At 40.2% G+C, this 14929-nt stretch overlaps 1 protein-coding gene across 1 annotated transcript; it reads right to left on the reverse strand.

Moving 5' to 3' along the window:
- Window positions 1–4197: 4197 nt before the first annotated feature.
- On the reverse strand, window positions 4198–8700 carry fezf2 (FEZ family zinc finger 2). Its single transcript, XM_017435630.3, has 4 exons — window positions 7672–8700; window positions 7310–7444; window positions 7062–7194; window positions 4198–5081 (listed from the first exon to the last, which is right to left on the reverse strand). The coding sequence occupies exons 1-4, from the start codon at window positions 8368–8370 to the stop codon at window positions 4831–4833; spliced, it is 1218 nt and encodes a 405-aa protein (XP_017291119.1). The 5' UTR covers window positions 8371–8700; the 3' UTR covers window positions 4198–4830.
- Between the last annotated feature and the right edge of the window lie 6229 nt (window positions 8701–14929).

A 14929-nucleotide genomic window follows, 5' to 3' on the forward strand; every position in this document is an offset into this window, starting at 1 on the left:
GAGGACAGAAGAAAGCTGTTACCGCGGGGACGCTTTAATTGGAGTTTTATGCAGCTAAACTGATGGAAGTTAACATTTGGTGATTTAATTGGACCCCCCTTCTCGGTCCGGCTCTTCGGGCCGCTCCCGAAGCTTCCCGTTAATCTCCCATTTTCGAACCCATTCAGAGTTCGGACAAAGAGCCCGGCTCGCCTTTTCTTCTCTTCCTGTCTCAAACGAGCTCCTTTGTGGGCCGCAAATTGCCTAAATCCCCCCCACCGGCGGACCCCTGTCTGTGGAGGGGACCGCATGAAGACTTGGAGACGTCCTCGTGTTGTTGACGGCTGATTAGCGCGCGCTCCCGCGACCTTAATCTGGACCAGCCTGTGCGCGCGCGCGCGCCTTAATTAAAGCTCCCGCTCTGTTTGTGGATGTTGATGCTCAGATGTTCAGAGGAGGAGCGGAGAAAAGACCAACCTGATGTGCACCCCCCTCCCCCGCAGCCCGCGGGCTCCCGTCACGGCTGCTCCGTGCACGTGTGTTTGGCCTTACACATGCTATGGTGTGTTTGGATGAGGAGGAGGGGGTCGCAGGTGTGTGTTTTCAGCCCAAGTTGTGTGTCAGCAACACATGCCCATGAGTGTCTGCAAATGATGAAGACATGAAGCAGTTTTTCAGCACCTTCTTCAGCTGATACAGACTGTTTCACTGGATCAGAACCAAACTAGAGTCCCAGCATCATCTGCTTGTCCAATGCAGATTCATCCCTTCCATCTGGTCCTCCACAGTCCATGACTGCTTCTCTTCATCCGGCTGGAACCTCCTTTCCTCTTCTTTAGATGTGAGTGATGCTAATTGTTTGTGTTTACTCTGTGTTGTCTATGTTTGTTTTTACTTTCAGTTTTCTTGTCAGGTTGAGTGGAGAGTGAGGTGAACCCAATGAGTCATTCTGAGCTTAAGGAAAAAACTAATTTATTTACAAAAATGAAACTAAACAAAAACAAAAGCTGATGTGGCAGCAAAACAAAACTAAATGCAAACATTAACAAAAATCCAAAACAGCAAACACAAGAGGCAACTGGGAACTAGACAGCACATGGAAGCAGCAAGGGACCAGTAAGTGGAGGAGATGAGCAGGTTTTAAAGACAGAGGGTCATTAGGGGAAGTGGATACAGGTCAGTGATTACAAAACTTGGGGCAAGTGAAGATGGGCATGGCAAGCAAACAAGTGATGGACTGGGGACAAGTGAAATATGAATGCAGAGGGCACAGGGAGCAAAAAAACAACTAAACAAATATAACAGAATAGAAAAAATAAACCCAATACAAAAGAAACTTAAACAAAACCCAAATCCTGACATTTCTGTCCCAGTGTTTTGATCTTTTGGTGCTTCAATGCTTTGATGAGGCCCCAGCTGAAGAGGCAGATGGCCGCCCATCCTGAGACTGGTTTTGGTTCTGGTTCTGCTGGAGGTTTGTTTCCACTGTCACCAAGGTTCTTTCTTGGATAGATAACTTTTACTAACTGGCATTTCATTTGACTGTAAATGTAGATGAATCTGTCTCTGAATTGGGTTAATGATTTGGACCAATTTCTTTTATATAATAGAGATGACTTTTACTGTGAATAAACACTTTATAATTAAACTGAACTGAATTGTTTTATTGTGTGTTTCCATTGTATATACCTTCATTATGTTCAGTCACATCACTGAGTCCACATTAGGCCAGTTCTAAACCCAATCAGGTCGGTGCATCAATCATTTGACCTTAGAAAACATAATATATATACACTCACAGGCCACATTAATATTAACTACATCTTGCTAATCCTCTTTTTGCTTCATAAATGCTATAATTATTCATGTCATATTCAAGTTGTTGGAAACATTCCTCTTAGATTTTGGTCCATATTGACACAGTTGCTGCAGATTTGTCAGCTGCACATCTGTGATTTGAATCTCTTGTTCCACCACATCCAAAAGGTGCTCGATGGGATTGAGATCTGGTGTCCATGGAGGCCACTGGAGTTCAGTGATTCGATACTCATCAGACCAGGCAATGTTTTTCCAATTTCATATTACCCATAGTTTGGTGAGCCTGTGTGAATTATTGTTCTGAGCTGACAGGAGTGGCTAAGAACAGAAAACTGAGGTCTTCTGCTGCTGTAGCACATCGGCTGCAAGGTTGGACGTGTTGTGTGTTCAGAGATGGCCTTGGTTATAATAAGTAGTTATTTGAGCTTCTGTTGCTATTCTGTCAACTCGAACCAGTCTGCTCATTCTCCTCTGACCTCTGACATTAACAAGGCTTTTTTTGTCCACATAAATGCCGCTCACTTTCTTTTATAGTCCATTCTCTAAACCCTAGAGATGGCTGTGTTTAAAAGTCTCAGTAGATCAGCAGTTTCTGAAATATTCAGACCAGATTCATCTGTCATTAATGACCCTGCCACATCCAAAGTCACTTGCATCTTCTTTCTTTCCCCACTCTGATGGCCAGTTTAAACTTTAGCAAGTTGTCTCCACCACGTCTACATGCCTAACGACACTGAGTTGCTGCCGTGTGATTGGCTGATTAGCTATTTGTGTTAAAAAGCAATTGAATAAGTTGGGAGGACTTGCCTTTTAGCAAAATATGTCATGAGCCCCTAGACAGATTTTTTTTAGAGAAATCATGGGACGTACCTCGAATCGTCAGGTTTTGTAATAAATCCAATTGATGATGGCCGCTTCAAAAATGGCTACAGCTCATTCAGTTTTACAGATATTGAACTAAGATTTGTGTGGAGAGTCATTCTCATACCATACTCTGAGTACAATACTGCACAATATAGTCTAAGGATAAACCTCTGGAATGAAAAGCAGCAGACATTTCCTTAAAAGAATGCATAAAGCTAGCTTTTTAATTTAATTTAATTTTCAAAATATGTGTTTACAAAATCAGAATATCAGATGGTAAATTAAATACTTTGATGTCTGTTTTTCACAAATAAAAGGAGCTGAGTTTCAATCCTTCCAGTGCAGCGGTTGGAGATTTTGTGCCAGAGGATGCAGACAGCAGTGAATGACTCTCGTGTCACTTCTCATCTACATCACTCCTGAAATCCAAAGAAAAAAAAAAAACGACAACAACAGCAAAAAAACACTGGAAACAAAAGGTTCCGTTTGTCCTTTTGAGCTGACAGATCCTTGATCAGCTCTGGAAGCTGATCTCAGTTTGTGCAGATGTTCCAGCTGTCCTGATGCCGTCACCAGCTCCGGTGAACTTCCAGGGGGTTCCACGGGGCCCTGCGTGGGGTCTCTTCTCTGAACCTCACCCGTCTGTTGAGCGAGACCTTCATCCGCCAATATTAGCTCTGCCAGGTTTCTGTAGGTCTGCTAATTAGCTGTTAATAGAAAGGGCTCCATCTGAGAGCACGGATGTTCCTCTGCGCAGAACGCGCGCAGCTTTAATATTGGTCCAGAGGCCGTGAGCAGAATAACCCAGGTTCTATTAACACGGAGGCCCAGATGAGAAACTGCGGCCCATTAGCTGAGGTTCTGATGAGCCTCTTCCCCACACCCCCCACTGCAGCCCCCCGGGGCCGTTTAGCTGCTTAATGTAATTTGCTTTCAAGAGCTGGTGTTACCTCTGATCATTTGCGCCATTATACTGGAGTCAAGTAGGAACGCTGCTTTATTAAGATCGTGTCTGTCAATAAATGTTCAAGCAAAGTGGGTGCTGTGTGTGTGTGTGTGAGGGGAGTGTGCAGGTGGGTGAGTGGGAGTGCATTCTGTTATCTGACTGAATTTAAGAGTCACAAATTTTAAAATATTTTTTTGCTTTCTTGTCGTTTGCTATTTATTATTTCTTTATATTTTTCAAAAAAAGTAACAAAAACAAAAAATATTAATATTTTGCCTTTTTTTTTTTATCAGCTCGGTTTGAATTGTGGCCAGATCTAAATTATAATTTGTTTTCACTCAAAGGCAGAAAGCAAAAGGCAAAACAAAATCATGTTTTTGTCCACGTTTATGTGTGTGTCTGGCTGTTAGCAAAACATGTCATGAATAACTGGATACATTTTAACTGAAGTTCTAGAAAATCATTTTTAGATTTAGATTTTTGGAGTCAGCTTCATTTAAGATGGCCCCAAAAGCCAAAACAGAAAAATGTCTGTAATTCAGTAAGTTTGACAGATACTAAAAAAAAAAAAAAAAAAAAAAAGTGCGGTAATATCTGAGCTTGATCCTTCACACAAACTGCTTACAGATTGTGCAAAATTTTTGTTCAATATTTTTTACATTGACTATTCAGAATCAACTCTGTCTGTTAGCAAAATATCTTGTGAACTGCTGGACAAATTTTAACGATTCTTTCAGATGTACATCTACAATTGAGTAACTGTTAGAATCAGTTAAATTAAAGATGGCTGCCACAGCCAACTTACTTTAGACCACACATATTTCAGTCAGTTTTACAGACATTGTGCTAAAAAATTTTAATTTCCAAATCTATTCACAAATGGAAACAGCAAAGCTAAACATTCCTTTTTTATTATAAGTTATAAATTATTTATTCACATTAACATTTTTTTGTAAAATACACAACATTGCAATGAACATTTTAAATAACCCTTTCAACCTATTTATTTACACTTTAATGCTTCCATTCTTCTCCTCGTCTTTGTTGAAATGGAGCAGGAGATTCTATTCAGACAGAAGAAATAAAACTCCTAAAAGTGTTCGTCCAGGACTGCATTTGGTGCTGCAGTGTCTCTGCTGAAACAGGAGCCTAAAACTCACCGCAGGCCTTCGTGTCCGGTTTCAATCCCAGCCCTGTTGGTTGTGGCTCAGAAGAGCAGAACCTCAGCTCTGCAGCTCCCTGGAGGCGTCTGAGGCTGAGGAGAAGCCGCTGTCGTGTAGCTTCCTGATGTGCTTCTTCAGGTCGAAGTTGCGGCAGAAGCCTTTTCCACATGTGGAGCAGGTGAAGGGTTTCTTGTCGTTATGTGTGTGCATGTGGAATGTCAGGTTGTAGATCTGATGGAAGGCCTTGTTGCAGATGGAGCACTTGTACTGCTTCTCACCGCTGTGGGTCAACTTGTGGTTCTTATAGTTCCCTAATAAAACAACAACAACCAAAAAAAAGGGGTTTCAGGGTGCTCAGGAATGTGAAAACTGAAGGATGCAAAAAATGGCACTTTTTAAATTCCTCTTCTGCAGCACACAGTAAGCTGCATTTTCACTCATCAAGTCTGGAGCTCATAAATTTAAATGTTTTTTTTTCTGTAAAACAACACATGGACATACATTTAGCTGATTTAAAAAACTCAAGACGCTGAGATTGTTCTGCAGGTTCAGAAGCTAAAATGAAGATCCACATTACTCAGATGTGTGTGTGTTTAAAACAACTGGAGAATTTAATTAAAAAATAAATATTAACAATAATTTTGTTTTTCTACAAATCACTAAATGAACTGCAGTGCCTAATAAATGATTATTTATTTCTGTTATTATTGTTTGGGCTGCATGAGCATTTCAAAGGCTTTAGGAATTTAAAGTTCAGTGGTTCTGAAAGTAAAAAATATAAACATAAATAACAAGAATTAACAGCCAATTTATTTTTTCTGAAGAAATGCACATCACTCACCCACTTTGGTGCCAAAGTTAAAACTAAAATCATCTTATGATGAGAAATGATGAGTTACAGCCAGTTATATGCATGAGCCCATATTGTAGGATGCTGCTGGTCTGTCAGCACTCAGTGCATGTGCTGAGAACGACTCTCAGCTACCATCGCACCTAATTTCAGCTCAAAAGCTGTAAAACTGAGTGAGGTAGAGCCCTTTCTGTGTAGGATAAAAATGAATAGCTGTGGGGGCCATCTTGAATTGGATTGGCTCCAAAAGTCAGTTACTTGTAGATGTACATCCAATAATTAATTTCTGAAACTTTTAACAAAATTTGTCCAGTGGGTCATGGGTTATTTTGCTAACAGACACCCCTAAATCAACATTTCCTGGAGGGGTCCACTTGCCACTGCTCCACTTGCCTTCATTAATCTTCTTTTTTTTTTTTTTTTTTTTTTTTTGTTCTGAAGTCAAGAAGTTGTCAAATTTGGTTCGGCTCAGGAGCAGCCGACCTGGACCAAACGGTGCTGGAAAGTGACAGCTCCTGTTTCTAATGATCCACCCTCAGCCGAGCCCCGCCACGGGACTGCTTTCCCCCACTCCCCCCGCCAGATAATGGGTCTGTCGGAGCTCAGAGGACTTTGACTGAAGCCATCCCGCACTGCGCCGCAGGCCTCACGCATTACAGCAGCGCGTGCGACACAAACCATCGCACAGTTTTGCTTTTTCACGGAGGGAGAAAATGAAATGCAACAACATCAACAACAACAACAAAAAAAAACATTAATTTTCAGAACTCAGCTGTCTTCGATCTGATTTAATAACGTTACAGCGCGTGCGCGGTTAGTTAGTTAGTTCAGGTTTATCTGAGAAAAGCATGCCTCCATTTGTAACAGGGATTTAATTCACAACTTCTGTTTATTTGTTTTTCTATATTTATTAACCTTGAAATATATGCAGTCTGTTGAAATTTAATATCTTATTTCTAAGAGGGTCCTGGCCCGGACAGGCAGCAGCACCAGAGCAACAATAAAATTCAAATCACGGTTTATACGCATAAGAAAGGTGGTTTAAAATATAAAAAATAAAAAATATGATAAGTCTACAGTTTGTTAAGGCAAAAAGAGAAATCAATAAAATAAAATAAAACATCGCTTCAGATGTTTAAAATGTTTCAAATGTGTCTAAATTATTTAAAATCCCTTTAAAAAAGACAAATTTAAAGAAAATGAAAAAATAATATTTTTAGGATACGGTTAAATAAATAACACAAAGTTGTGCATTCATTTCTATTTTTATTTTGCTAAAATTCGACAGAAGCAGCACTTATTTGCTTGGTTTGAAAGGTCAGTTTTTTTGCTCCATTTCAGAGCAGAATAAAACGATTTTAAAAAATCCGTTTTGTTTTGTTTTGAGTTGATTTTATGAGCGAGATGCTTTCAGAGAATAATTGTGTTTCGCATTTCTTACCTTTCTGGTGGAAGCCCTTTCCGCAGAACTCGCACACGAACGGTTTGTATCCCGCGTGGATCCGGACGTGCGTGTTGAGCGTGGAGCTCCTGTTGAACGCTTTTCCACACTGGTTGCATTTATGGGGCTTTTCCTTCGTTTGGGAAGGAGCGGATCAGAATAAAACAGGTTTTTTAGTTTGTTTTTGGCTGAATTGATGGATCTGCAGCCCCCCACCCCCACCACACACACACACACACTCCCCTCACCTGCGTGTGGATGATCTTGTGCCTGCACAGCGTGCTCGCCTGGCGGAAGCCCTTCCCGCACACCTTACAGACGAAGGGCCGGGCCCCGGTGTGTACCGGCATGTGTCGGGTCAGGTTGTAGTGCGCGTTAAACACCTGCACGCACACACAAAACGAATAACAAAGCAACTGAATAAAATGAATGCATACAAATCTATTAAAATTTAGATACATTTTTCCTTTAAAATAAAACAAATTTTCAAATAACTCCCGATAGTTCTGTTGCAGATCAACCATTTTCTTTGAAATAGTTGGATTTTATTTTTAAACGTTTCAAAGGAAGCCAGAATAAAAAGAATAATTTGAAGTAACTTTATCTTTACCTTTCCGCACACTTCACAGGTGAAGTTCTTGTGTTTCCCGTCCGCTCCGGTCCCGGTGCCGCTCACCTTCCCGTGCGCCTTGACGCAGCTCTTCTCGGCGGACAGAACCTGGTTCTCCTTTACGATCTGGTCCAGCTGCCCCGGCAGGTGCTCCTTGTGCGGGTACTGAGGGGTGGGCAGCTTCTCGGAACCGCTCAGCTTGCTGTTGTCCAGCAGCAGCAGTCTGTGGTGGGCCGACAGGGAAGCCTGGGCTTGCGGGCCGGAGAACCAGGGTCCGGCCAGCAGCTCGGACTGCTGGTACGCGGAGTCCAGGTAGTTCAGGTAGTACAGGGACCCGCAGCTGGGTACGGCCACGGCCTGGTGCAAGACCTGCGGTTTCACCACCCTGCTCCCGGGTGTAGGTACCGGCTGCTTCAGACCCGGAGAGGCCCCGGAGCCGCACAGGGTGCCTCTGAAACTGGACCTCCACAGCTCCGAGTAGTTCATCAAAGCCTTGGCCTGCAGGTCGTAGCTGAGGGGCTGCAGTGGGATCATGCAGGGGATCGGAGAGCAGAACCCGAGCAGCTTCCTCCCCTCGGAGCGCTCCTCCGAACCCCGCCTCGGCTCCGAGCTCTTGGACATGATCCGGTCGATGGAGAAGGCCAGGGCCTTGGGGGCCGCGGGCGGCCCGGTCCTGCCACAGGACATCACCGTGTCCATTCAGTCCTGGTCCCAACAGAACTGCTTGTCTGATCTCCTGTGAGGTTCCGACCCTGTTGTGATTTCAGTCTCCGGAGCTCCCAGCAGAACCAGAACACATCAGCTTATCAGAATCGTCCTGTCAAAGGCATATGGACTAAAATGAACCCAGAACAACAGCATCCGGGTGGGGGGGCGGGGGGACTAATCCTTATTAACTACTGACCCGGAATGGACAGAACATCACAAGGTTCGGCGGCGACAGGAGGAAGAGGAGGATGAGGAGTGTGTGTTGTTGCAGGCTGAAGTTGAGTGTGTGTCAGAGGTTCTGCTCAGATCAGAGTGAAGAGAGCACGCGGCAGCTCCACTGCCCGCCCCCTCTTCATCCTCCTCCTCCTCATCAGCTGGTACCCGAGGAGCCGCCCTCTAACAACCTGCAGCCTGTTTACCTGAGAGCGGGTCAACATGTTCTGACCCGGATCGTTAAACCGAGCCGGGAAGGATCGCAGCGCAACAACACGCCCGGCTCCCGTTTTCCATTAATCCTCTGAGATGGGTCGCTCCTTTCTCCTCACACCGTCCTGGGCTTTGGAGAAGTTCGAGGAGGTCCAGTTTAAGAGACGCCCTTTGGGATCCAGAACCCCGGGATTCTGTCTCTCCTTTCTAAAGAAGCGTTTTCCAGCGAGATCCAAAGTTCAGCTCAGAGAACAGAAAGAAAAGGAAAGAAAAACCTCTGAGCCACTAAAGCACTGCGTGAACCTGCGCGCGCGTGTGTGTGTGTGTGTGTGTGTGTGTGTGTGTTTCTTTCTGAAATAAGAGGCGGATTAAAGAGGGAGAGGGGAAAAAAGACTTAACTTGCTCAGACACAGCGACAAATGGAAAGAGAGTTTTTTTATTTCTAAAGAAGTTTGTTTGAATCTGCAGAGGAGAACAATCAACAGCAGCAGTATATATATATATATATATATATATATATATATATAATTGTGAGCGTCATAAAGGAGCCATAAAGTCATAATTTGTTATAAAGAACTTCATCAACAAACTTGTTTTATTTTATTTCATTTGAGTTTTTTTGTTTGTTTTGTTTGTGGTCATGCGCAGGGGTCTGCAACCTTTACAATGACAAGAGCCAATTCTGTCCCTTTGCTTACTAAATCAAATGTGCCGGAGCCTCAAAATGTGTGAGGACTGTGATCATCAACTGGCGGCCTGAGGGCCTGAGGGCCACTTCCTTTTTGCTGGAGGTGGGTGGTGGTAGGGGTGGTAAACCCCTGTGAGATTAGGAAAATACACAAATGATGCAAATTCAACAAACTATGGTTTATTACACTATAAACTGAAAATCTGTACTAAATGTAGACATTTTTGGTATTTAAAAAAACGTATTCATATAAAGTACAGGAAGAATATTTTGTAGCTTATACCTGCTTTTTGTTAAAATTAAAATTATAAATTATACAGACCTAGGTATGTCCCTTCTCTAATAAAAAGAAAAACTGCATGGTGAAAGTAATTGTAAAAGCTAATTTTCTGTATATTCAGTTGTAACTTGTTGAATTTCTTTTTATAAAACGATGATTTTGATTTACTTTAACCTTGTGTTTGTATGAAAGGTAATGTTTGTATGAAAGGTAATGTTTTATTTCTTTATGTTGTGTTTTATGTTTTATTTTATTTATTGATATCAAATTGACTCACCAGTTCTTTTTGAAGAACCACTAATGATTCATAATTAGTGATATGCTAGCAAATCTACACTGTTTTTCTTCTCGATAACAGTATTCCAAAAATGTCATTAAAAAAAATCATGGACAGTGCAAGCAGGCTAACAAACTACTAGTATGTGTTTAACATGTTTTACTCCTTGTATTATTAGTTTAATTCACATATTTGAAAAAAATGGACAGACAGGATAACCTTTTATTGAAATTGCTGTTAAAATCATTATAATTCATGTTTGGGTTATTTTTGGTCAAAGCTACAAAGAGCCACTGCAGAGGGACCAAAGAGCCACATGTGGCCCTAGAGCTGAAGTGTTCTTGGACACTGAACCCCCTCCACTGCCTTTATTTATTTATTAATTATTTTTTATTGGGTGTGTGTGAGTATAAACCTGTGTATGTTTGAGTAAAATTAACATTTTTGTTTTGTTCTAAACCCTAATCACAACATTTCTTCCAAATTTCAAATAGAAATGATGTCGTTTAGATAATTTGTTTGCAGTACATGAATAATGTCAGAATACCAAGAAAGGTGTAGTGTTTTCAGACGTCAATAATGCAAATAAAAGAAGATTATGTTCATTTTTAGACATCACAATGCTAATGTTCTAACTTAGGAAAAGATCAGAAATCAGTATTTGGAGCAATAATTTCGATCCCAGCTTTCACGCGCCTTGCTCTGCTCTTCACCAGTTTCTCACACTGCTGTTGGCTGACTCTTTGCCACTCTTGGTGCAAAATTTCCATCAGCTCAGCTGTTTGATGGCTTTGACCATCCATCTTTTCTTCATCACATTCCAGAGGTTTTCATCAGAGTTCAGGTCTGAAGACTGGGAGGGTCATGACGAGGTCTGAAGCTGATGGTCCTTCATCCACACTTGAACTGGCTGAAAACCTGACACTTAGTGTATCCCTCTGCCAGTAAAGCCAAAACTGAACCCTCGTTTCCTCACTCAAAGCCTTTCTTTCCAACTCTTTAGACATGGTCAATAGGTATTTTCTTTATTCCAGTTACTTTAGTTACTACTAGCACTGTTTTTGTCATCCAGATGTTTCTACTGCAAGAGGTTATTGATGACCACAGAAGTGGTTTTTAGACATTTCCTTATTAAATAAGATTTCAGGTGATCAACTAATCAGTACTCCCTTAAATAAAATAAAGTGTTGGAATTCAACAGACACTGGAATGGAGTGGTTGTCATACATGTAAACATACTGATTTAAAAAAAAATCAACGTGTGTGTGTGTTTGTGTGTGTGCATGTGTGTGTGTATATATAACAAGAAGTTAATTTTTATTTCACTTTTTTAGGCGTTCGTATTAAAGGAACAAAGAACCAAAATTATATATCACAGGGGTGTCCAAAGCCCAGCCAGCAGGCTGTTTGTGGTCCTCAGAGGGATTTTGTGCACCCAGAAACTGCAGCTTGAAAAATGGTATAATTTTGACACATGGGCTTAAGAGTTTGATGCAAATGAACACCTTTTGCAAATTATAAGGGTGATATATAAATTATAATTTTTAAGTATATAAAAAAACTGATGAAAATCTTCTTCATACCTGAAATATTACAGACAGTCCAAGTTTCTTATCTTTAATTAGGACCATAAACCTTAAACGAATAATCATTTATAAAACTTGGACCAAGTTTTATACCAAGCATTTTTGAAGACAAATAGTTGTTAATTAATTTTCAATTAATTGTGATGGACTTGCAACCTGTCCAGGGTGTCCCCCGCCTCTCGCACAGTGACTGCTGGGGATAGGCACCAGCTCCCCGCGACCCGGAATGGAGAAGCAGGTAAAGAAAATGGATGGATGGATGGATGGATAATTATCAATTATTAGATAGAGACCAAACTTTGTTAATAAAAAAACATGGAGTGGGCATAATTCTTGTACAATTCCATCACCTTTATTAGTGTCTCTTCAAATCTAACCTTTTATGGTTCAGTTTCTGCAACTGTCAGCTGTAAATTTTCAGTGCTTCGGCCACTTATTTAGGACCATCAGTCTACGGTCCTGTGGGTTCAGAAGATCTTTGAAAAATTCTTTTAGGTGGGACTTGAGCTGAGAGCCAGTAAAATTTTCACTTCAAGTGTCTATTGCTAGGTTACACAACACCTTTCTAGCAACTGTATTTGAAGAAAAGTGATTCAAATGATGCTTTTGTACCTGAGAAAAGACAAATGTACTGACCAAGCACAAGAAAACAAAAAACAATGCACCCAGCAAATCAAGGGAATTGAATGCTTTTCTTTCAAGAAGGTTAATGTCTGTCATGTGTTTTATGTTTCAGATCTACAATGATTAAAAACTTACGTCCCACCAAAATCAGTACACTTTTGTCCTTCCATTAAATTATTGTGTTTATGTTGTTGTTAAGAGAAAAGAAAAAAAGATTTTTTTTGTTTTAAATCAATAATTCACATTTTCAATTTGACAATTTTGGACAGTGTGTCAGAAATTTTGAACTCACTTGATATAGCATATAATTACAATTTGTTTTTTTTAGAATTATGCAGAAATATTTGACTTCTTCCTGTTTTGTATTAAAAAAAATAAAAAGATCCACATTTCCATAGCACCTCCTTAACCCAAAGATTGGATTTGTTTTAACCTCTACAAGAGCTGTTTCTCAATTACACATATCTAAAGATGACCTCCCTACCACTGGAAGGACATTAGAATAGAAAAAAATAAAATAAGTTTGTTAGTGACTGATTTTTGACTCTTTCAAATAAAAGCCCACATCCTTTATTTCTTTAAAGTTCTTAAGCTAGCAGGCTTTTATTACAGGCAAGCCTTAATTTTATTATTCATAGTCCTATAAGACTAAATTGATGTATGTTTCTACAACACCATGATTTAATGTATCAAAATCTATTCAAAATATTCACTAGATTTGCAAAACTCTATTTTCTGCTTTTACAGCAGTCTGTTTTTTTAAAATTTATGATTTTCTGGTGGATTTGGAGACTATAACTTAGAAAATTGCAGAAACAAAGTACAGACCGAGCTAACAAATCATTACCTCAACAATAAAAATTGATTGTTGCATTTTAAACACATTTTAATGAAATCTGAGCCATATTTAGTTAATTCTGAAATAATGGGAAGCTGGGTTCACAATGCATTTATAATTACTGATATAAGTCTGCTCATATCAGCAGGCAACCCATCCTATGTCTGTAATAGTTTCATTGTGCAGACATTTTATCCACATACAGTAATGCAAAAAAAAATAATTAATTAAAAAAAAAGAACAGATAACCTGTCTGTATAAATATAACTACTCAGGTTTATGTCAGTTTGGATCAAAGTTAGGAAGAGCCACTAAAATCTACAAAAAGGTAAAGATGCTCTTTCGATTCTAAAACGTTACTTATCAGAAAAAGACAAATACATAGTCTTAACCAAGCTTTAAAATGAAGAACATTTAAAAGAAAAATGAGAAGTGTTTTGAAGTTAACATATATCAAAAGAAAATGACAAAAGGTTGTTTTCAGAGTGTCTCATTTTCAAAAAATTATACTCATTTAAAATTAAAAATCAAAGATCAAACAAATTACTGGGGTCTCTTTGGCATTTTCCATGATCACTCAGAAGTGTGATGTATCCAGTGCCAAATACAGAAACATGAAAAAGGCAGGAAATAACAAATACAGATAGTGTGGGAGTGAAATGGTTCAGTGTGTTGCAACTAATTGTGTAAACCGATCCAAAACTACAACAGCTGTGTCATTCTTCAGCTTCCCAGAGGACGAGAAAGTGGTTAGTTTAGCTCCTGGTGAAAATTATAACCCAAAGTCTGATGACTGATTGTGCAGGTAAAGGTTTGAAGAGGAGCACCTGAGGTACTCTTGTTAACAAAGCTTGCTTTTTCTTCTGCTTCCATTTTCACTGATATACACTGTGACAGTAACAGTGGCAATAGTTATGCAACTGTTGCTGCCCATCAATCTGGAAAGGATTAGCATTTACACAATGGAATTTACATTGTGATGGAAAATATTTGATACATTTGTCATAAATGCTACTTGGAACAAATTGCCAAATGAAAGGTGACATGCTGTTTTATTAAAGTACTTGGGTCCAGAGGGGCAACATCTGTTCTACACACTTCCAGAACAAGATACAACATTTGATGAAGCCATGGCTGCAATTGAAAGACATTTTGTCCCCAAGGTTAATGTATTGGCATCCAGACACATAATCATACAGTGTGTGCAATATGCATATAAAACAGAATGTCGATATGTCACAGAGCTCAAAGCCTTAGCAGCATGATTGAAAATGAACTTATAACAGATCAGTTTATTGCTAATGTCTATCTTAGTGCTGTGAGGGATAGGTTACTGCTGGTGGAAGACCTCACACTAGACAAAGCTCTAATCATTGCATGTCAAGTAGAAGCAGTAGTTAAAAATGCTCTCAGCTATGAGTACAGTCCCACCTGCAACTATAAAAATCGTAGATGCTGCAAAGGCTTGTTTTTTAGGGGAAAGCATAATCAGCTTAAACACTTGCCACTTCAAAGTAACAGCTAACTGCGACAGCCTGGACCAGAACTTGTCCTCGCTGAGTTAAGGTGCAAGTACTGGATCCTGAGAAGCAGAAAGGCAGTTTGTTAGCTTCAGAGAACCTGTACAGAATGTCGCAGATGGAGAGTGAAACCAATTGTATCCAGAATCGCTGATTTACCTGTACCTCTGCTCTGCTTCTTCAAGCCAGCCTTTTATTATACTGGAACTGACTACTTTGGGCCCTTGGGAATCAATTTAGACCCGTGTTTGGAGAAGAAGTCGGTGATAATATTGAAATGCTTGACCGTAAGAGCTGCACATCTGGATGCC

Source organism: Kryptolebias marmoratus, linkage group LG4, assembly GCF_001649575.2.
Source record: "Kryptolebias marmoratus isolate JLee-2015 linkage group LG4, ASM164957v2, whole genome shotgun sequence".
NCBI lineage: Eukaryota > Metazoa > Chordata > Actinopteri > Cyprinodontiformes > Rivulidae > Kryptolebias > Kryptolebias marmoratus.

Bases quoted from the DNA above. Each gene is read 5' to 3' on its own strand.
- fezf2 (XM_017435630.3), bottom strand. From the start codon at position 8,370: ATGGACACGGTGATGTCCTGTGGCAGGACCGGGCCGCCCGCGGCCCCC. The intron at 7,195-7,309 runs GTGAGGGGAGTG...TCCCAAACGAAG, and splicing joins ACAAGATCATCCACACGCAG to GAAAAGCCCCATAAATGCAA. The intron at 5,082-7,061 runs GTAAGAAATGCG...TTGTTTTATTAG, and splicing joins AAAGGGCTTCCACCAGAAAG to GGAACTATAAGAACCACAAG.